The sequence below is a fragment of the Haliotis rufescens genome, unplaced genomic scaffold (assembly GCF_023055435.1).
Source record: "Haliotis rufescens isolate VD_foot unplaced genomic scaffold, xgHalRufe1.0.p SCAF_2, whole genome shotgun sequence".
NCBI classification, from domain to species: domain Eukaryota; kingdom Metazoa; phylum Mollusca; class Gastropoda; order Lepetellida; family Haliotidae; genus Haliotis; species Haliotis rufescens.
The window spans coordinates 39,336,293-39,360,396 of record NW_025963890.1 but is presented as its reverse complement, the minus strand read 5'-3'; the positions used below and the strand labels follow the sequence as shown (position 1 = coordinate 39,360,396).

Below are 24,104 nucleotides of genomic sequence, written 5' to 3'. Positions count from 1 at the left end.
TGGGAAACCTGATATGTCACTAGATTTAAGTGGCTACTGTTTAACATCGCTTTGAATAGTATTTCAGTCATATCACAGTGTGTCGGCTTGATTGTAAGAGGAAAGGCCGGAGTGACGCAGATCTTAGATGTTTACACTTTTGTAAAACCCATGAGCACGGTATGGTGCTAACAAACCTATGGATTCGAACCAATATATATTGGGATGTGGGGCGCCTAAGGAGAGTAAATGCATTGTAAAATGTGCCACCATTCGACAATCAGAATTTAAAACAACAGATACGACACAACAATCTTTACCTGCATATACATACATAGTGCAAAGTAATTTACTGCTAAAATATGTGTTTATTAGTTGTAGTGTATCCTTTTGACCAACATTTAACATCACGTCTTTGTTCTACAGGTTGAGGACTTAACTAAAGAAAGAAAAAATAACGATGACAGAGAAGAAACACCTTCACTACAATACGCCACATTCAGTCACCCGAAAGAAGAAACGCCAGTATCAGACAAGAAGACCAATACAGACAATACACTCCAACTCACACCTGTAGGTAAAATGAACGCCCATGATACTGTGCATGAAACAACTGAAGGACCCGACCCAGATCTAGAAACTTTTCAACAGATGGAAATAGACCTTAAACCAGGTAAGCCTGTTGACCTCTCATGTTCAGGAGAGGAGCGTGAGAAGACTGATGAGTCCATTACTGATGGAACTGAAGCATCTATCAGTTTTAAGGATAGTTATCTGGAGCTCCATTTGTCGGTCAGTGACGCCCTCTATGTCCGATCTCAGCGTCAGGAAGACTCCATAACAGGACAGGAGATGACCACGAACACTCATTCCGGGACAAGTCCATACCTTCCTCTTGGCAGCGTTCAGCTTCATAACGACTCTACAAGCCTCCGGGGACACAACACAAACACCAAACCTCAAAGTGAAAGTAATTCATCTGACAGTCCTCACATTCCTCTTGACAAACTTCAGCTTCATAACGACTCTACAAGCCTCCGGGGACACAACACAAACACCAAACCTCAAAGTGAAAGTAATTCATCTGACAGTCCTCACATTCCTCTTGACAAACTTCAGCTTCATAACGACTCTACAAGCCTCCGGGGACACAACACAAACACCAAACCTCAAAGTGAAAGTAATTCATCTGACAGTCCCCACATTCCTCTTGACAAACTTCAGCTTCATAACGACTCTACAAGCCTCCGGGCACAAAACACAAACACCAAACCTCAAAGTGAAAGTAATTCATCTGACAGTCCTCAAATTCCTCTTGACAAACTTCAGCTTCATAACGACTCTACAAGCCTCCGGGCACAAAACACAAACACCAAACCTCAAAGTGAAAGTAATTCATCTGACAGTCCTCAAATTCCTCTTGACAAACTTCAGCTTCATAACGACTCTACAAACCCCCGGGGACACAACACAAACACCAAACCTCAAAGTGAAAGTAATTCATCTGACAGTCCATACATTCCTCTTGACAAACTTCAGCTTCATAACGACTCTACAAGCCCCCGGGGACACAACACAAACACCAAACCTCAAAGTGAAAGTAACTCATCTGACAGTCCATACATTCCTCTTGACAAACTTCAGCCACCTCCACCACCTGTGGATCAGAAGAAAGTTTCAGCTGCTGATGATGAATACGTGTCTGTATCAGATACCTCACAGAAGAAGATGAGTAAACCTGGATTCGAAAAGAAGCATTCAAACGGGATAATGTTGTATGAAGGGCATTAATGACACTAACTCCACTCTCCAACACGAAGTATATCTCCAAGGCTGAGCTCCAAGACAAAATGCCTCAGTCTATTTGGGGAAGCTGCTACCGCTTAGAAACCTACTTTTCTGGATGGAGGAATTTTTCACCGTTTCAAAATACTCTTTTTACTTCTGTGAAAGAGGGAATCGAATAGTGTAACATCCACTTTTGTAAATCTAAGCATAAATTACCATTTCCCAGTATTTTTTAATATATTTTATTCTGTAATATATTCTGAAATAATTTTTGTTTCAATATTGTTTGTCACTTGTCTAAATGAGAATTATGATAAGAATATATGTATAACGTAAATCTCAGTAATCTTATGGTTTCCAGCTAAATAGTGACTGTTCATGATTGTCTGAAACCATCACTTTATAAAAAATATGTTCACATATATTTCGCTTCATGACAATTTATATAAGCTTTCTAAAATAAAATATATGTTTAGACTGGATGTTTTTTTCATGTCAGGTGTAAATAAAAGCGACAGAAATCAATCGCAAGATTTTAAGAAATCTCCATTGCATGACTGCGATCATAAAGAGGTGAATTCACATATGTCTTGCCTATAGTGTGTGTGACAACCACCACTGTCTGGATGCAAATACTGAAGTCAGGTTTATCATTGCTCGCTGAGGTCACCATGAAGACCTGGTCGCCAGACGGACCTTGACATTGTGGATCGTGTGGTTATTGATAGGGTCACGGAACCAAGAGTTAACCTAATGTATTTAACTCTACCTGAAACAGAATAGCATGATTCCCTTGATAAACTGTATCTGTCAAGAGTCCAATATCTCCATGTTACACACCTATAAACCAGGCGTCAGCTTCGACCTGGAACCAGTCCTAATTCAGCATCAGATTAATCCCAAAAGAGAAGTTTAATCCCTACCAACACCTTTTTTCTCTCAACTTGACGGGGGCATGGGTTGCGGCCATTGGGCACGCCAGAAACCGATGATTGTGGGTTCGAATCCCGGTTCACCCCAATTATGTTTCTAGGTTTGTCAGTACCATACCCGTGCTCGTGGGTTTCACCGAAGTGGTAAACGTCTGAGACCTGCATCACTTCGGACTTTCCTCCCACATTAAGCTGACACGCCGCGATATAACTGGAATACTGTTAAAAGCGGCGTTAAACCCAACTCACTCACTCTCAACTTGACGGGGTTATCGCTCTGTCCAAGGTGGTGGCTGAGTGCTCCATACTTAATGAAAACAGCAATACCAAGTCTTAGAAGTGGGAAGAGCAAGAACGTGATACAGTTTCTATATTTTGTGTGAAGACGTTTCATGGATTCTTCCTTCCCATGCTTCAGGTGTTCGGTATTAAGGGGATAAAACAAGGAGTGTGAGTGTTGTATCCATGTTAAACTTCAACATAGTACCTCAGTGGATAAGCGCCCTGGGTCCGAAAACAAGCCACTAGACACACACGTACATGAACATCGCTATATAAGTGCAATAATAGTGAACGCGACGTTATATCCTATTTCACCTCACCTCATCTCAGTATACTGTGGTCGAGTTTCCTGTTAGTTGTCGCCGAAGTGACGGTTTCTTAAATACATTTTAAGAAACATCTACCTTGTATGATATCTCGCTGAAAGATTAGGTGACATATTCACTAGTTAACAATAGGCTGTGCCTTAAGTCGTTGGCAGACGATGTAACGAGTGAGTGAGTTGGGTTTAACGCCGCTTTTAACAGTATTCCAGTTATATCACGTCGTGTCAGCTTAATGAAGGAGGAAAGCCCGAAGTGATGCAGGTTTCAGACGTTTACCACTTCGGTGAAACCAACGAGCACGGGTATGGTGCTGACAAACCTAGAAACATAATCGGGGCGAACCGGGATTCGAACCCACAATCATAGGTTCCTGGCGTGCCCAAGGGAGGCAACTCTGCACAGCTAATCGCGTTTGTCGATCAAATGGGTGAGACTATGATCTAAATAACCAACTGCTGACATGGATACCAGGGATAGTTTCTGAACGAAAGATTATATAGTGAACAATATATATCGTTGACGGTGACGGTGAGGTGAAGCAAAAGTGAAAAGTTCAGTCATGCTATAGGGTAGTGTGAGGGAAGGGTGAAGACTGTTTTACTGCTACACCCCAGATTCCTGAACGCGTCAACATATATTTTCAGTCACTCCAGTTAATTGTTCCCCCATGTATAGGGTGTTAATTGCCAACGTACGGCCACATTTCGTCTCTGTATGCACAAGGTGTAACGGTGACAATACGGGTGAACATCGTGACGCTGGTTTTTTCTGAAAGTGGAAACTGTGGAAGTGAGCATCGTGCTGCTTTCAAAGGCCGTATCTGTTCAACGAGTCTGTGTTGACAAGAATGTGTCTGTCAATCTGCACATCACTCCTCCTCCCTGTTATTAAGCGGCTGTAGCAGGAAAGTTATTGTTTCTCCACCAGTAGAGGTACACGCAACACTTGCATGTATATAAAATCCGTCTTATGTTCCTCCTCATCTTCCCGAGGCATTAGCATCCACTAGCCTTATGATCAAAGTCTTGTTTCCACCCTTGCCACATCAAGCCCAGTTTCCTGTGCTATATATGATTGGACTATTTCATATATCGATAGTCCAATCAGAGAACGTTTCACAAAATCGACATCCGCGACTGGTACATATTCGTATCAAGTGACTTACTGCTACATCATGTCTTTGTTGACACGAATATGTCTTTTGCATCTTTCATCACACACACACACACACACACACACACACACACACACACACACACACACACACGCACACCGAGAGAGACAAAAGAGGGAGTGAGTGAGAAAAGAGAGGAGAGAAAAGAGGGAGAGAAGGAGAGAGAAAGAGAAACACACACTCACACACACAGACACAGACACAAACACACACACACACAGACACAAACACACACTCACACACAGACACAAACACACACACTCACACACACAGACACAAACACACACACACACACGCTGATCATTTTTTAAACTTGAGCAACTCTATATACATGAACATTATTTTCGCAATTAAGGCAGTTACTTAGATCATGCGACATACACGTAGTTCGTTATTAACGAGATTAGACTTGAGTTGTAACTGAATGACCATGCTGCCACCTCTACACCTGGAGCTTACTGCAGATGCGACATGTCTAACGATCTGGTGCTTCAATTATCTGACAAAGGAAACAATGAAACTAGAAGAAATGTCTCACATGTGGACAAAATCACCAAAATAGAATGAGGAGTGAAGATCCGGGGTAATATAGGTCTTCATCAACCATGCTTGTCGTGAAAGGCGACTCTGCTTGACGTAAGAGGCGACTAACGGGATCGGGTGGCCAGGCTAGCTGACTTGGTTGATGCATGTCATCGTATCTCAATTGCATGGAACGATACTCATGATGTCAATCACTGGATGGTCTGGTCCAGACTTGATTATTTACAGACCGCCGTCATATAGCTGGAATATTGCGGCATTAAACACCAACTCTCCGTAGGTTTCATTGACTGCTAACATGTCTTGACATTTACTCAATAACACCTGCAAATCTGAAAACATCCAACCATTAGTAAATATAAGTTGTCAATGCAAGAGAATAACCAGTCTAGATTGTCCCACGTTACAGATTCCATTTGGCGTAAAGGGCAAAACAGCAGTGAAATTTAATGAATGGTCGCCTGAAAATCAGTAATGACGTCGGGTGTTCGCGAAAAGGGTAAGCATGTCCTGTCGTACCACTTGCATCGCCATTCACTCAATTTGCATAGATAAGTAAGTATTTATTGCCTAACGCCGCCAAAAAGAACTTCCAAAAAGTAGACATGCGGAGGCAAAAATGTGACGCACCAGTGACAAAAATGGTGTCATTTATACGGATTTGTCTGTTTCCAATGGTATGAGTAAAACTATATACTTGGAGATTGTGTATTGCTAAAACCTCAAATGTAGTGACACCAACGTCTAATTTTCCAGCATGACATTTATGAGCATATAACTGTAGTACAGGGTCGTCGTTCACATCCAGGGATTTTTCAGTGAGTGAGTGAGTGAGTTGGGTTTAACGCCGCTTTAAACAGTATTCCAGTTACATCAAGGCGTGTCAGCTTAATGTGGGAGGAAAGCCCGTAGTGATGCAGGTCTCAGACGTTTACCACTTCGGGGGATTTTTCAGAGCTGGGGAACATAACGTTAAGAGCCCAACACGATGGGCATTAAGATAAAGCAACATGCCTTGTTTACCACGTGCCATCTATACGCATCCAGGCCCTGCATAAACAGACCTGGCACGTTGCTGGCGATGTGGATAAGAACCAGGAACCAAGTTAACAACGCTGTGTTTCCACAAGTTTTACAGTTCGCCCATCGATCAGTAGTACCCATCTTTCCAAGGCAAGGGCGTTAACTGACGATAAAAATGTAGTTTCCATCATTGCTGTACTAGACTTGAATTTCCGGGCTCGATCGTAGCGCCACCAGTGGCAATTACGAGTTATGTCCCTCCTATAGACCAATCAGATTCCACCTCTCATATCACTTGCAATTGCTTCAAACAAAATGGCAGCACCCAGTCAAGACGATTTGATCAATAATCAAAATCTGTATGGTAATAAAACGGGCCTCACCTCGCCAAGTCCATCAAATCACTTGAGCACCTTGATTAGAAACATGAAATGATTTGCAAAGTATCTATCAACGCCCACTTGGCGGTATACATGCTTTGCAAATCCTTTAGTCGACCGAAATCTGCACGTGAAATCCATGATGTTAACGAACCGGATGCCTAGTTCGTTACGCAATTTTGTTTGGATTATGCAAAGACTCGTTAGTCCTGCCAAAATGTAACCCCGGAAGTCCAGCCTAGAACGGTAAGGGTGGAAACTGCACTTCCATAGTCAGTTAACTCCCTTGCCTTGGGAAGACGAGTAGAACAAGACGTACAGGACTAACACTACAGGAAGCGTTCCTGATAGTCAGGGTCCACGTGCGCGACGTTGCGTTAGATCGATACGTCCGTTTGCTGCACTGCTTTCATTTGACCCAGTCAAGGTGTGGGTCAGGATCTCGGTCTGGTCTGGTAACATCACCTATTACTTGGAGTCATTATCTAAATCACAAGATCTTGGTTTGATGTCGATTTTCTGCTTTGGACAGGACACACGAAAAGGTATCTCTAGTCGTACAACCATAATTTTCTTCAATTGATCTGAAGATGAAAGCCTTGGGTAATATGAAAAAGTGGTTCATATATCACGCCCCTGTCGTATTTAACAATTCCCGGACCCATGAAGATCCGGTTTAGAATAGGTCTTCAGCAACCCATGTTTGCCGTAAAAGGCGACTATGCATATGCTTGTAGTAAGAAGCGACTAACGGGTGGTCAGGCTCGCTGACTTGGTTGATGCATGGACATCGTATCCCAGTTGCGTGGATCGATGCCCATGATGTCAGTCACTGGATTGTCTGGCCCAGACTCGATTTATTTACAGACCGCCTTCATATAGCTTGAATATTGGCGTTAAACAACAAAAATGAACAAACAAAACTTCAAATGGCTGCCAAATATATTCATACGTAGTAAATTAACCTACATTTTAAAAATCACTCTTTTATCGTATCTAAGAGATTTTAGGCAGTACCTTATTCGCCGTAATCACTTAGAAAATTAACAAGGGGATTCTTATTGAAACCATACAAGGCGAGTTAAATTTGTTTTCAGGGATCAAGCGGTAGTGACGACACTTCGTCCAAATGCCGATAAAACTAAATAGCTAAAGGCGATTATATGTCACTTATGCTGTTTTATGAAACAGAAAAACTGTAACATGCACAAGAAAATATGGACTGTCATGTCAATTTCGGTCTTTGTAGTGAAGATCTTGTATAAAGATTACTTTCGGATTTGTCTAGAAGTTAGTCACGGGTGCTCATTAGAGCATGGCGATTAATAACGCGAATACGGTATGTGTATTGCTCATTAGAGTATGGCGATTAATAACGCGAATAAGGTATGTGTATTGCTCATTAGAGCATGGCGATTAATAACGCGAATACGGTATGTGTATTGCTTATTAGAGCATGGCGAATAATAAGGCGAATAAGGTATGTGTATTGCTTATTAGAGCATGGCGATTAATAACGCGAATACGGTATGTGTATTGCTTATTAGAGCATGGCGATTAATAACGCGAATACGGTATGTGTATTGTTAAGCTTGGTATATCGTGTTAACGTCCATGCACTTGTCAAATAAATGACTGGTTTCCATGGCAACGCTTTACCGCCGTACTAATTACCTGTCTGGCAAACGATTTCACAAACTACGGGGTATATAATGTCTGAAAAGAAATTTTGCCCACTCAAATGATAGCAAGAATATGAGCAATGCACAAGTTCCGCGTTGTTTTTTATATTCTCGTGATTCGTATAAATGAAGCACCAGTAAAATCTACGCACATGCTCCTGCATGGTTTGACAATGAGCAGAATAATTTGACTCGTTTCCTTCGGCTCCATCATATTTGAGAGCAAGTTGTATTGCAGTTTTACCAAGTTGTGTCAGCTTGACGTGGGATGAAGACTTAAGGTGACACGGGTCGTTTTCGTTTACCATTTTGGTGAAACCCACGAGTACGGGTATTGTGCTGAAGGACCAAGCATCGGGCGAATCTGGGAACCAAACCAAGGATTAGCGCAGAGGCAACTGTCCAGGATAAATTGCAGTACCTTCTACCAGTTGATCGTGCGTTGGTAATGCTTATATTCCACTGAAATCATGTTGATCTCATAACATATGCTCGAAATTCGTTCTATGTGCGTCAATATTTTGATTATCAAAATCAGAAAAATAACTTTAAAAGGTATCAACACGTAAAAGCCATTATACAGCGAGAGGTCTTGGACAATGATGTATGTTTTCAGATTGTTAGGTTAAGAATTAACTTTATGCATTGATCTATAAAATAAGAGACCAAATCACATTCTGAAAACATACATCTTTGCAATTTATAAGAACATTTTGTTTGGAAGCAGAACCCTGCCTCCAATAAATTAGAAAAGATCCACCCACCACCCACCACTGCCCACCCTGACCTCCAGCCCCTCCAATTATCAAGCCCACCCATCCCGACACCCAACACATTACTGCTGATCCCAAGCAATGAGAACCACACAACCACAATGTCACAAGCATCCCCATTTCCTTCAGCTGCAGCCAGTGTCAGCCCTCTATTCAGCTTCCTCGTTGCTGCTGTTATTTTGTCAATATATTGCTAAATGTGATCCTGCTCCAAATGTCAATAGTATCATATATTTACCTTTCTTCAGCTGCGCGCTACCTGCAATCAAAGCCCTACTCGTTATCACTGCAGCAGGTCTGCGCGTCTCAGCCAGGTAGGTATTGATCCTGTGGCAGAGATGTAGACAGGGAGGAGAGAGGGAGAGAGGCAGAATACCATCACTCTCTCATAAGGATAGGACCTGCTACAGCTGCTGGTTGGTAGGTGAGTTGAAATCATTTTAATCCTAGTGACAACATATGGTCATTTAATTATCATATGCACAAAGGAGTTGGACAGGTTGTGACTGGGTTCCTTGAGCTAATAATGGAAACCAGTGTATATACTGTAAGTTCAATGTTCCTGATGTACTGTTAGTATATAGTTGACTCTAGGGCCGGGACATGGTGTGAGTTTGTAACATGTATATTCTTTCTCAGTCCAGCTTTTTTCTGCCTTGACAGGAATGGTCCTCAGTATTTCCTGCTTGTAGTATTAGTGAACGTACATGGGAACCAGGTGCTTACCATTGGTAGACTGGCTAGGCACCCAGTTGCTGGTGATATCAGCCAATGGCTCTAGATTCACTTTTTTCCTCTATCAATGTGTTCTTCTTCAACCAATGTTCTTCCTCAATCAGTGTGTTCTTCAAAGTGTTCTTCCTTCACCAATGTGTTCTTCCTTAATCAATGTGTTCTCCCTTAACCAATGTGTTCTTCCTCAATCAATGTGTTTTTCCTCAATCAATGTGTTCCTCCTAAACCAATGTGTTCTTCCTTAACCAATGTGTTCTTCCTCAATCAATGTGTTCTTCCTCCACCAATATATCCTTCCTTAATCAATGTGTTCTTCCTTAACCAATGTGTTCTTCCTTAACCAAAATGTTCTTCTTTAACCAATGTGTTCTTCCTTAACCAATGTGTTCTCCCTTAACAATGTGTTCTTCCTCAATCAATGTGTTTTTCCTTAACCAATGTGTTCTCCCTTAACCAATGTGTTCTTCCTTAACCAATGTGTTCTTCCTTAACCAATGTGTTCTTCCTCAATCAATGTGTTCTTCCTCAATCAATGTGTTCTTCCTTAACCAATGTGTTCTCCCTTAACCAATGTGTTCTTCCTTAACCAATGTGTTCTTCCTTAACCAATGTGTTCTTCCTTAACCAATGTGTTCTCCCTTAACCAATGTGTTCTTCCTTAACCAAAGTGTTCTTCCTTAACCAATGTGTTCTCCCTTAATCAATGTGTTCTTCCTTAACCAATGTGTTCTCCCTTAACCAATGTGTTCTTCCTTAACCAATGTGTTCTCCCTTAATCAATGTGTTCTTCCTTAACCAATGTGTTCTCCCTTAACCAATGTGTTCTTCCTTAACCAAAGTGTTCTCCCTTAACCAATGTGTTCTTCCTTAACCAATGTGTTCTCCCTTAACCAATGTGTTCTTCCTCAATCAATGTGTTCTTCCTTAACCAATGTGTTCTCCCTTAACCAATGTGTTCTTCCTCAATCAATGTGTTCTTCCTTAACCAATGTGTTCTCCCTTAACCAATGTGTTCTTCCTTAACCAATGTGTTCTTCCTTAACCAATGTGTCCTCCCTTAACCAATGTGTTCTTCCTTAACCAATGTGTTCTCCCTTAACCAATGTGTTCCTCCTTAACCAATGTGTTCTCCCTTAATCAATGTGTTCTTCCTTAACCAATGTGTTCTCCCTTAACCAATGTGTTCTTCCTTTACCAATATGTTCTCCCTTAATCAATGTGTTCTTCCTTAACCAATGTGTTCTCCCTTAACCAATGTGTTCTTCCTTAACCAAAGTGTTCTCCCTTAACCAATGTGTTCTTCCTTAACCAATGTGTTCTCCCTTAACCAATGTGTTCTTCCTCAATCAATGTGTTCTTCCTTAACCAATGTGTTCTTCCTCATTCAATGTGTTCTTCCTTAACCAATGTGTTCTCCCTTAACCAATGTGTTTTTCCTCAATCAATGTGTTCTTCCTCAATCAATGTGTTCTTCCTTAACCATTGTGTTCTTCCTTAACCAATGTGTTCTTCCTAAACCAATGTGTTCTTCCTTTACCAATGTGTTCTTCCTTAACCAAAATGTTCTTCCTTAACCAATGTGTTCTCCCTTAACCCATGTGTTCTTCCTTAACCAATGTGTTCTCCCTTAACCCATGTGTTCTTCCTTAACCAATGTGTTCTCCCTTAACCAATGTGTTTTTCCTCAATCAATGTGTTTTTCCTCAATCAATGTGTTCTCCCTTAACCAATGTGTTCTCCCTTAACCAATGTATTCTTTCTCCACCACTGTGTTCTTCCTCCAAAAATGTGTTCTTCCTCCACCAATGTGTTCTTCAACAATCAATGTGTTTTTCCTCAATCAATGTGTTCTTCCTCCAACAATGTGTCCTTCCTCCACAATGTGTTCTTCCTCAATCAATGTGTTCTTTCTCCACCAGTGTGTTCTTCCTCAATCAATGTGTTCTTTCTCCACCAGTGTGTTCTTCCTCAATCAATGTGTTCTTCCTCAATCAATGTATTCTTCCTCCACTAATGTATTCTTCCTCCACCAATGTATTCTTCCTCAACCAGTGTATTCTTCCTCCACCAATGTGTTCTTCCTCAATCAATGTGTTCCTCCTTAACCAATGTGTTTATTAATCAATGTGTTCTTCCTCAACCACTGTGTTCATCAATGTGTTCTTCCTCAGTGTGTTCTTCAATATATTCTTCCTTAACCAATGTGTTCTTCAACCAATATATTTATCCCGAACCAATGTGTTTATCAATGTGTTATTCCCAAACCAGTGTTCTTCCTCAATGTGTTCTTCCTTAACCAATGTTTTTTCCTCAACCAATGTGTTTATCAATCAATGTGTTCTCCCTCCATCAATATGTTCTTCCTCAACCAATATGTTCTTCCTCAACCAATATGTTCTTCCTCAATCAATGTGTTCTTCCTCAATCAATGTGTTCTTCCTCAACCAATGTGTTTATCAATCAATATGTTCTTCCTTAACCAATGTGTTCTTCAACCAATGTGTTTATCCCGAACCAATGTGTTCATCAATGTGTTATTCCCCAACCAATGTTCTTCCTCAATGTGTTCTTCAATATGTTCTTCCTTAACCAATGTGTTCTTCAACGAATGTGTTTATCCCGAACCAATGTGTTCATCAATCAATGTGTTCTTCCTCCACCAATGGGTGCTTCCTCAATCAATGTGTTCTTCCTCAACCAATGTGTTTATCAATCAATGTGTTCTTTGTCAACCAATGTTCTTCCTCAATGTGTTCTTCAATATATTCTTCCTTAACCAATGTGTTCTTCAACCAATGTGTTTATCCCAAACCAATGTGTTCATCAATGTGTTATTCCCAAACCAATGTTTTTCCTCAATGTGTTCTTCCTTATCCAATGCGTTTTTCCTCAACCAATGTGTTTATCAATCAATGTGTTCTTCCTCCATCAATATGTTCTTCCTCAATCAATGTATTCTTCCTCAACCAATGTGTTTATCAATCAATGTGTTCTTCCTCAACCACTTTGTTCATCAATGTGTTCTTCAATATGTTCTTCCTTAACCAATGTGTTCTTCAACTAATGTGTTTATCCCGAACCAATGTGTTCATCAATGTGTTATTCCCCGACCAATGTTCTTCCTCAATGTGTTCTTCAATATGTTCTTCCTTAACCAATGTGTTCTTCAGCCAATGTGTTTATCCTGAACCAATGTGTTTAACAATCAATGTGTTCTTCCTTAACCAATGTGTTCATCAATGTGTTATTCCCCAACCAATGTTCTTCCTCAATGTGTTCTTCCTTAACCAATGTGTTTTTCCTCAACCAATGTGTTCATCAATCAATGTGTTCTTCCTCAATCAATGTGTTCTTCAATGTGTTCTTCCTCAACCAATGTTTTTTTCCTCAACCAATGTTCTTCCTCAATGTGTTCTTCCTCAACCAATTCGTTCTTCCTGAATCAATGTGTTCATCAATCAACGTGTTCTTCTTCAACTTCCTGTTGTTCCTCAACCAAACTATTATTCCTTAGCCACACTGTTATTCCTCAACCAACCTGTTATTTCTCAACCAGACTGTTATTTCTTAACCAAGCTTTCCTCCCTATGCTAAAACTTCTTCCTCAGATTGTTGTTGGAGACACAGATAATTTCTTCTACCCTTTCTTCTGTTATTGTAACTCAGTTGATTATTTCTTTCACTTCTTTATGACCAACAATTATTTTTCCTCTGAGACAAACTTTGGGGGATCCACAACACAACTTTTGTCAGGGTTTGCAGTGAAAAAGTCGGAGGCAAGATTATTGTTGTCAATTTGTATTTTGTCTTTGAAAGGCATTTAGAAGTGACTCCCATAAGGAAGACAATATATGGATGTCAACTTCTTTATTATGAGGAACATATCACTTTGAAGTATAATGCTTACTCCTTCATCAGGTATTTTGTATTTTGTGAACAAATAATATTTTTTTAGAAAAATGACTATGAAAATAATTTTAACATACATGACACTTGTTTTAAACTAATAATATAGTCCATTTTATTGTATTGGACTTGGAAACATAATCTTAAAAACTCCACTGTCGTTCGTGCTTCGTTCGTGTGGACACTAGGGTCTTGTGAGAAGTAGACATTGGCCTCTGTAATTCATCTTTCCGAGGCAAGAGAGTTCACGGACTTTAAAAGTCCAGTTCCCACCCTTGCTGAACCAGGCTGGAATTCCTGGGCTCTACAGTAGCGCCACCAGTGGCTATTACCAGTTATGTCCCTTTTAAGCCTCTCCTTTAGACCAATCAGATCTTGTAATGCTTGCATTTGCTTCAAACAAAACAGTGGCGCCCAGTCAAGACGATCTGATGGATAATCAAGGTCTATATTGTGATCTACATCGCAAAATGCATAAATCACGTGAGCACCTTGATTAAAAACATGACAAGATTTGGAAAATATCTGCTGACAACGAGTTGGCCGTGCACATGCTTTGCAAATCCTGCAATCGATCGAAATCTGCACGACAGTGCTGCGGTCCAATTAAAGTCACATTTCAAATTGTCTAACGCTTTCAAACAGTGGTAAATCTCCTAAGGGTAATGGAAATAACCAAACATTTCTCTAAAGCATGTTTAAAGTACACACATGGAATTTTAAATTTGTTTAATCCAAAATTTAGAAAAACTTAAAATCCTCATCTCACAGTTTTCAATCAAGTTATTTTAAGTTCTGTACTTCTGACAAGTCCTAACGTGATGATTTTATTATGATCACAGCGTTTTGTTTTACATGATAACATTTGAGTTGGGACAGTCTGTGTTTCAACTACTTCAGTCAAACTCAATTTGAGTTTAGTCAGAGTATAGTACCCAATTATATGAAAAGATGACTATGCTTTTCATAAGAGGCAACTAACGGGATCAGGTGGTCAGGCTCGCTGACTTGGTTAATGCATGTCATTGATCCAAATTGCGTGGATCGATGCTCATGATCTCAATCACCGGATTGTCTTGTCCACATTAAATAATTTACAGACCACTGTCATATAGCTGGAATATTGCTGAGTGCTGTGTTAAACAACAAACCAACAACAATGGACAAAAGGCTTCCCTGGGACTTGAGGAGGTGGCATTGTTGAGTGCAGGCTCACGCAGGACGTTTGGGAATATGTCCTCAATGGCCAAACTATCTGTGCATATAAAATTATTGATAATTGAAAATTGATAACATTTATGTCATATGGACGATGTGGTTTGCCAGATTGTACAGTCTTCTATGCCAGTAACTACTTTGTCAAAGTGGCTTGATGTCAATGAATAATACAGTAAAGTGAAAAGGTCTCAGAATTTTCTTTCCTTTTCAAACTGTAATTAGCCTTAATGGGCAATGAAAATTTACAGAAATTTCACAATTGCTTATCCAAAGAACACAAAAAAATAAAGTCAGAATTTAGTTTGAAATTTGTTGAAATTTTAATTTTTAAATTAAATAGCTCTAAAACATCTACATGGTCCATATTCAGTCCAATTAAATTTTAGCACTTTAAATATTCACTAAATAAAGAGAGAAGTTTTAAATAGAATCACTTAATAAAAATTAACATAAAAAAGCAACATGCCCAGAGTTTTCATTGCCCGTGTAATTATTTATCAACTTGCTTTTATGGATTGTTATTTTATGGAAATAGATTATTTTTAGTCTAAATTATTTTTTACTGATTTTAAGATACACCTCTTGCATGTTTATTGAGCTGATAATGCAAGCTCCTGTCTGGCGCACAGAAGATAGTATTGATCAGAATACACACTGTTTGTGTGCTTGGGTGATAATCAACAACACAAATGCAACTATTCCATGGCATGTTATTGATGTGTGTTTGGAATCAGAGTCATTGATTAAGTATGTTCTACAGATGTAGTTATTGCCCACTCATCTGGAGACGTGATTGGTCAATTTTATTGTTCTACTAATGGCAGTTGTCATGTGGAAGATAGCTTTGTACTGTGTGCATGCTGGTTGCATTGTGGTAATGAATTATGATGTTTTGTCAGCACCAAAACCATGCCACCGATTTACAAAACATCTAAGGCTCGCATCTCTCAGGATTTCCTCTCACAGTAGTGAGTGAGTGAGTGAGTTTAACACCACTTTTAACAGTATTCCAGAGTGTCTGCTTGATGGGTAGGAAAGCCCAAAGTGATGCAGGTTTTAGATGTTTACCCTTTTCATGAAACCCACAAGCACGGGTATGGTGCTGACAAACCTGGGAACATAGTACTGGAAAACTGATCCGGGCTAACAGATCATAGGTGCCTGGCGTGTTTAAGGGAGGCAACTCTGTACAGCACTTAGAGGACTGGGCCACCTCAAGCCCACCTCCCCACAGTAAGTTGACACCTTATGATATAACTGAAATACAAAGTTGTGTTGAAACTAACTCACTCTATGTTATTTCATGGATCTGAAGCCCAAGTTACATTTATTTACTTTCATTTTGTATTTTGCTCATCGTGGTATTGTGTTGGCTCCAAAAATTTTGCTTTTGACAATCAAGAAATATCATATGCAAAACATCCAATTGGGTCTCATCACTGTCTGCCTGTACGATATATGTTCTCATGTTATTTTAGGTGAACAGTTGACTTGCCCTTGCATGTGTTTGTGACAGGTGTCACATGTGGGACAGGTTACACTCACCTTTTTGCAAACACTTGATATCATCACTACTTGATAGTGATTCATGAACACATGCTCATGATATACTCAGTCAGAATCATACAATGGACAATGGAGGTTTCTTATCATTGAATGGAAAGGGTTTTGTCACTTTTGTTAAGATGTGTTTAACAGAATTTGTGATATTTTAAATATTTTATTAAATTTTCTATTTTATTTTTTTGTGATAATGTTCATGAATTTTCAGCCATGTCCCATTGTAAATAGTGCCCACTTAGTGTGTCATGACTGTTGTTACTGATCTTTGTGTGTAATGTTTAGCATCATTATCAAGACATTTACTAAGTCAGTTTGTTCATCTGAAGTCTCATAGATATGTCCACATTAGCTTAGTGTGTAATGTTTAGCATCATTATCAAGACATTTAATGTCAGTTTGTTCATCTGAAGTCTCATATATATGTCCACATTTAGCTTAGTGTATAATGTTTAGCGTCATTATCAAGACATTTAATAAGTCAGTTTGTTCATCTGAAGTCTCATAAATATGTCCACATTTAGCTTAAAATGAAAATGATTAAACTTTCTCAATTTCAGTTTATGAAAAAAATGAAATTCTTGCAGATAATGTATTCTTGTTCCCATGACAACATCACTAGATTTAACATCATGTGCAATATATCTGTTTGAACTTTCTAAATGATTCATGAAAGTGGTTAGTCATCTCTGTCAGACTCATGCATCTGCAAGCAGCATTATCTCTTCTGGAATTCTCCATCTGGAACAAGACCCTGATGTATGCTTGATAACATTTGGAGTGAGTTAGTGAGTGTTTGTTTGTTGTTTCACGCCTCACTCAGCAATATTCCAGCCATCTGTAAATAATCGAGTCTGGGCCAGACAATCCAGTGATTGACATCATGAGCATTGATCCACGCAATTGGGATACAATGACATGCATGAACCAAGTCTGCGAGCCTGACCACCCAATCCCTTTAGTCGCCTCTTACGACAAGCAAAGTCGCCTTTTATGGCAAGCATGGTTTGTTGAAGACCTATTCTACCCCGGATCTTCACCTGTAGTGGTCAAAATGGCTGCATAGTTCAATGCAGGGTGGGTGACAGATAGACTCTCCTCCAGATATGTCCTAGCTAATTGGTGACATTGTAGATGTCATTATTTGTTGCTCCCACTATCAACCCCTGGTTTCCTCACCTTACAGTCAATACAGAGTAGCTGATGTTAATCCACTCACTCAGTATTAGGGTAGAAATGGTACTCACTCCGAGATGAACATGGAACGGTGATGGTCACAAAGCTTTCCTAGCAGTTCTTTCCACAGGCGGATCTAGAGGGGGGTTTCAGGGGGTTCCAGGGGGTTCCAGGGGTTCCAGGGGTTCCCCACCCATCTTTGGAAAAACAAATGTACGTTATAGGCAGTAACATTTTCTGAGGGAGGATTTTGATATTTTGGACCCCTCCCTGCTGGATCCTCCCTTTTAAAAATGCTGGATCTGTTCTTGCTTTCACTTATCATGACGAAGGCCTGGGTTTGTGCGTGAAGCCCGTTTCTGGTGTGTCCCACTTTGATCTTGTTGGAAAATTGCTAAAAGCGATATAAAACCATACTCACTCACTCCTAACAGGGGCACGGGTGGCCCAGTCGCCTAGGCGCCGCGATTCGCTGTGCAGAGTTGCATCCCTTGGGCACGCCAGAAACCTATGATTGTGGGTTCGAATCCCGGTTCGCCCCAATTATGTTTCGAGGTTTGTCAGCACCATACCCCTGCTCGTGGGTTTCACCGAAGTGGTAAACCTCTGAGACCTGCATCACTTCGGGCTTTCCTCCCACATTAAGCTGACACGCCGCAATATAACTGGAATACTGTTAAAAGCGGCGTTAAACCCAACTCACTCACTCACTCACTCACCTAACAGCTCTGATCCCCAGGCCAACCAGACTCAGTCCTTAGTGATGTGACCATGGATAAGTTCAGGCCCTGACTGAGATGACATAAGCAGCCCAACAACGCCATCTGCCAAATGAAAGAAAGCTGCTTCGTCATCATCTTATGGTCAATTATACTGACATTATATTAAATATGAAAATATGAATATAGAAGTGTTTTCATTTTCGTAAACAAATATCAAAATCATTAATGCATGGGAGTTGTGGGGTAGCCTAGTGGTTAAAGTGTTTGCTTGTCACGCCGAAGGCCTGAGTTCGATTCCCAACATGGGTACAATGCATGAAGCCCATTTCTGGTGTGCCCCACTTTGATCTTGCAGGAATATTGGTAAAAGCGGAGTAAAACCATACTCACTCACTCCTACCAGTTCTGATCCAAGGGGCAACTTGACTCGCTTTGTGTGCCATGACACCAATAGCTTGAAGCTCACAAGATGTCCACCGCTATTGTGCTTGCCCCAGACATGACACGACACTATACCAGCGTTGATGGCTGTGTCAGTCTAGGAATGTACATGTAGGACTGGAGCAAATGTTTTAATTCTTGGTCAGTAATGATATCTGAACACCCTGAACAATCATACATTAGTTAGTGAGTATTGTTTTACGCCCCTTTTAGCAATATTCCAGCAATATGACAGCGTGGGATAACAGAAATGGGCTTCATATATTGTACCCATGTGGGGTATCGACCCCAGGCCTTTGGTGTGACAAGCGAACACTTTTACCACAAGGCTACCCCATGGCTCCCATACATTAATGATATTGAATTTGTTGACGAAAATGAACACTAATACCGTATTCGACGTAATAAGAGCCCCGCTCTAAAAAGGGCACACAGCGATATTTGCTAATATATTGGCAAGTGAACAATCCCAATAAGCTCCCCTTCTAAATTGATCAATGTACACAAGACTTATTTATTCATGTACAATATGCACTCATGTGTTATGCGCACACTTAATTATTGGCAATTAAATTCTTGAAAAATTTATCTCTCGTGTATGATATGCGCAGAATTTTCTTTTGTATCATTTTAGGCTGTCAGTGTAATCCACGAAATTTATGATCTTTCAACTCTGTCTTTTTTCTTACCAAAATTATATTCTAATAAGCTCAACCTATTTCTAATTTTGAAAGCACCCTGGGCGCTTATTACATCGAATATGGTATGTTCATATTTAATATTATGTCAGTACAAATGACAAAAAGATGTTGACTAAACAGCTGTCTTTCATTTGTTGATGTTGTTGGGCTGCACAGGTCATCTCAGTCAGGGCCGGAACTTATCCAAAGCCACATCACTCAGGAGCAGATGTCAAACCCCAGTCCTTTAAAATGTGTAATGTAATAAATTTATTGCATGATCAAATTTACTAACAAAAAAAGGATTTTAAATATTATTCAGAGCACTAGTTGAATTTGGGAAACAACCTAGTGCCTAAACGCGAGATGCTGACATACAGTTAACTACGATTATAACGAACTCAGGGACCACTAATTTTGGTTTGTTATAACTGTAGTTCGTTATCAGCATATGTATACAGCATATATAAAGCAAATGTCCAGGACTAAAAAAAATAGTTTGTTATAAGTGTGTTCGTTATAAACGTAGTTTACTCTACTTGAATAATAAAAGTTGTTATTTTCTTAAAAACCCTAGGAAACAATATATGAGACTGTTCAGATAAAAGCTGGTGATGGACGGAGAATGAAGAGATTGTTTGTGTAGATTTTAAAGGCCAGTAATGACCTTTGCTGCCTGAGTGTCATGTGATCAGCAGACGTAAGTCTGTGTGTCACTACTCAGGTCATCTTCCCGAGGCAAGAGAGTTAACTGACTATTAAAGTCCAGTTTCTACCCTTGCCGAACCAGGCCGAAATTATGGAGTTACATTTTGGTTGGACTAAGGAGTCTGCATTGTCCAATCAAAATCACATACAAACTAGACATCCGGTTCGTAAAATGCTGTGCAGATTTCGGTCATTTACAGTATTTGCAAAGCATGTGCACCACCAAATCGGTGTCAACAGATACTTTCCAAATCTTTTCATGTTTTTGATCACAGTGTTCACATGATTTGATGCACTTGTTATGTAAGACCCGTTTTATTACAAAATAGATCTTGATTATCAATCAGATCGTCTTCACTTGGCGACACCATTTTATTTGAAGCAAATGCAAGTGATATGAGAGGTGGAATCTGATTGGTCAATAGGAGGGAAATAGAAGGGACATAATCGGCAATAGCCACTGGTGGCCTGACGATCGAGGCCAGAAATACCAGCCTAGTTTAGCAAGGGTGGATACTGGACTTTCATAGTCAGTTAACTCCCTTGCATCGGGAAGATGCACACAGGTGTCATTGATGGTAGACACACTGTTAAACATTCTACAAACAGTGAAATGTTTGTTGTGGAGATACATGTTTTTTCGGTGACAGTGATGATGTAAGTTGACAGAAACAAACATGTGCATGTTTAAACCTCAATTTCTTCAAACTGGTTTGTGGGTAAAAAACATTTCGCATTTGAGCATTAAGAGATTTATTTACTCTTTTTCATTGGGTTGTCTTCTGATTTGTCGTCCCACTTTCCCAGCATGCATGGGTCCTTGATGGCAGGACACGTAAGGAAACATTATCCAACATTATGACTTAAGACATTTTCAAAATTCCACAGATTGTCAGTAGGAAATGACAAATGGAAGAAAGAGTGCACTATCAGTCACATGTTTTCTTGCAATACCTCCCAAGTAACAGTTTCAGAACCCATTAGTTCCAGGAATATGTGCTCTCCATGTCTGCACTTCATTACCTAGACGTGAGTGTGTGTTGCCGTCAGCTGTTCTTGATAAAATTCCTGCTCCAAGCTGCCGAATCTTTAATCCCATCTCAAGTCTGATACTCGTGCATGTTGAACACATGTTCGTGTTGGGACATCTCTTTAAAATGCTCCAAGTTCTCATGCCTTGAAAAACAGCTGGTGCACACCGCGACCACATATCAATGTGGAAATTAAATAGAGGGATAGAGGTTTCTGAAAGAGCCATTGCAGCACAATGCCTTCCATTAACATCGCGGACATTTTTACAGAGGCTTGATACTAACGACCTGTTAGCTACATTTACTCGAAACACAAAACACACCATGTCTGGACTCCTCCTGGCCCAGATTACAACAGTGCCCTGTCTCCTGGAGTTGATCCAGTCGCAGCTGTGTGGGGACTTGGCTCTATATGAAGGTTGTTTTTTTCAAAATCGGAAGTCTAATGCTTAAAGTATTAAATGATAACCAGAAAACAGGATTTTGTGGTCAGGTTATGTTGACAAACAAACGTATTTGTGTTTGGTTTAAAAATTGTGAAATTTACGATATTAATTGTTGGAACAGTGTGATTAAATATTTTCGCAATGTGGTTGTGTTTTGTTTCAAACATTGGTCATTGGTACGGACATGTTTGTATAGTTGGAGTGAGTGAGTGAGTGAGTGAGTATGGTTTTACGCCGCTTTTAGCAATATTCCAGCAATATCACGGCAGGGGATACCAGAAATGGGCTTCATACATTGTACCCATGTCGGGAATCGAACCCGGGTCTTCGGCGTGATGAGCGAACGCTTTAACCACTAGGCTACCCGACCACCCTGTATAGTTGGAATAAATGTTCACCTGTTTTTGCTGTACAACCGGTGTACAAGGGTCGTGATGGGCAATGACCGGACCCGCCACGTGGTTATCTCCCTTAGTTTGGCTGTGTTGAGGTTTTTTTAGAGCACCAGGTTATCCTATGGATCATGTCCAGATGCAATGTGCTGGGGTATGCTGGAATATGCTAGATATGCTGGAATGTGCTGGGGTATGCTTGAATGTGCTAGATATGTAGGGATGTGCTGGAATATGCTGGAATGTGCTAGATATGCTGGAATGTGCTAGATATGCTGGAATATGCTAGATATGCTGGAATGTGCTGGGGTATGCGGGAATGTGCAAGATATGCTGGAATATGCTGAAATGTGCTAGATATGCTTGAATCAAGAATATCCTGGGGAATGCTGGAATGTGCTTGATATGCTGGAATGTGCTAGATGTGCTGGAATATGCTGGGGTATACTGGAATGTGCTGGTGTATGCTGGAATGTGCTAGATATGCTAGAATGTGCTAGATATGCTGAAATGTGCTAGATATGCTGGAATATCCTGGGGTATGCTGGAATGTGCTAGAAATGCTGGAATATCCTGGAGTATGCTGGAATGTGCTAGATATGCTGGAATGTGCTGGGGTATGCTGGAATGTGCTAGATATGCTGGAATATCCTGGAGTATGCTGGAATGTGCTAGATATGCTGGAATGTGCTGGGGTATGCTGGAATGTGCTAGATATGCTGGAATATCCTGGAGTATGCTGGAATGTGCTGGAGTATGCTGGAATGTGCTAGATATGCTGGATATGCTGGGATATGCTGGGATGTGCTGGGAGCTCTGAGTGAGTGCAGCATGGAATAAGTACTGCAGGGAGCGTTAGTCAGACATCAGATCAAACCACTTTTAGTATGGCCTTAATAATTAAAATTTTCCATCTGTTCATTTTTAGCTCTCACAGAACAGACGTCCAGTGAAAGTTATTTGCATTCTGCTGATCGCAAGTGACAATTGCAGAAGAGATTTTCCCTGCCATTGGGAAATCAATCGATATTATAGTGTAGTCATGACTGTAATTGTTTCTTTAAAATACATAGTTTATTTCATTATTTACTTTTTCAAATATCAGGGAGAAATCAGATCGGCGGGTCCCTATGCAAGGGGAGAAAAATTAGTCTGGCCTTAATAATCTAAATTAATTCAATTTATTTTCCATCTGTTCATTTTTATATTTAATGTTTGAAAAAGCTGTTGTTTCTACCCTCCAGGGTCGAGCCAGAAATGTGGCCTTGATGTGGCAAGGGTAGAAACTAGGCTTTGATATACCGTATTCGACATAATAAGCGCCCAGGGTGCTCTCAAAATTAGAAATAGGGGTCTCTTATTAGAATATTATTTTAGTGGAAAAAACAGAGTTGAAAGATAAATTTTGTGGTTTATGCTGACGGTCTGACTGTTTATATACAACAGATATATTTTCCTGAATTTAATTGACCATAATTAAGGGTGCATATAACACACGAGTGCGTATTATACACGAATAAATAAGTCTTGTGTACATTGATCAATCGGAAGGGGTGCTAATTGGGATTATTCACTTGCCAATATATTGGCAAATATCGCCGTGGGCGCTTATTACGTCGATTAGGTAGGCTAGTGGACACACTTGCCTCGGGAGATGGCTAGCCCAGACCTGTCTTGATAATGTTAAGGTTACTAAGGGCTAGTAGAGTTTCAAACATTTTTGGGGGTGTTGCTATGTGTTATCACTATTCTGCTTAACTTCTACCCTGATGAAATGTCATACATATTGATTAACACATTGTTTTTGCACCTTTAGTTTTCTGAACTTGACAGAAAATACTGCATGACAAAACTGTTTGAATAATTTCTTCCAACTCTTCTCGCTTCCATGTAGCTTTGAAAAGCTTTGAAATATGGACACATGCCAATGTCACGGTGGACTCACACTCCTGCCAACATTATGTTTTTAATGTTGTGTTGTATGGTGTTCTCGTCATTCTCACGTCACAGAACAAACCGTGCTTCAAAGGACACTGGTACTCTATTTAATGGATGTAATAGATGGAGATGGTGCACGTGTCTATCAGGGAGACATGTCTGTATGATATGCTTGTGATGTGGGATATTCTTGGATGTGTGCATTCTTCTATGTAATGCATTAGTGGCCAACCATTTGATATTCTGGGAGGAGCTGAGATGTTGTAGAA

The 24,104-nt window shown here is 40.2% G+C and overlaps 2 protein-coding genes across 2 annotated transcripts in view; both read left to right on the top strand.

The window, feature by feature from the left end:
- The window catches only part of LOC124114809, a 39,133-nt gene extending 36,893 nt beyond the window's left edge, over nucleotides 1–2,240 (top strand). Inside the window, exon 16 of the mRNA XM_048399946.1 lies at nucleotides 406–2,240. Within this exon, the coding sequence (XP_048255903.1) occupies nucleotides 406–1,770 (1,365 nt within the window). The 3' untranslated portion in view covers nucleotides 1,771–2,240. The remainder of the gene's footprint in view (nucleotides 1–405) is intronic.
- Nucleotides 2,241–9,192: 6,952 nt separating this feature from the next.
- LOC124114808 (phospholipid phosphatase-related protein type 5-like) overlaps nucleotides 9,193–24,104 on the top strand; it is a 64,238-nt gene continuing 49,326 nt past the window's right edge. Inside the window, exon 1 of the mRNA XM_046475586.2 lies at nucleotides 9,193–9,306. The gene's annotated coding sequence lies outside the window, so the exon portion shown is untranslated. The remainder of the gene's footprint in view (nucleotides 9,307–24,104) is intronic.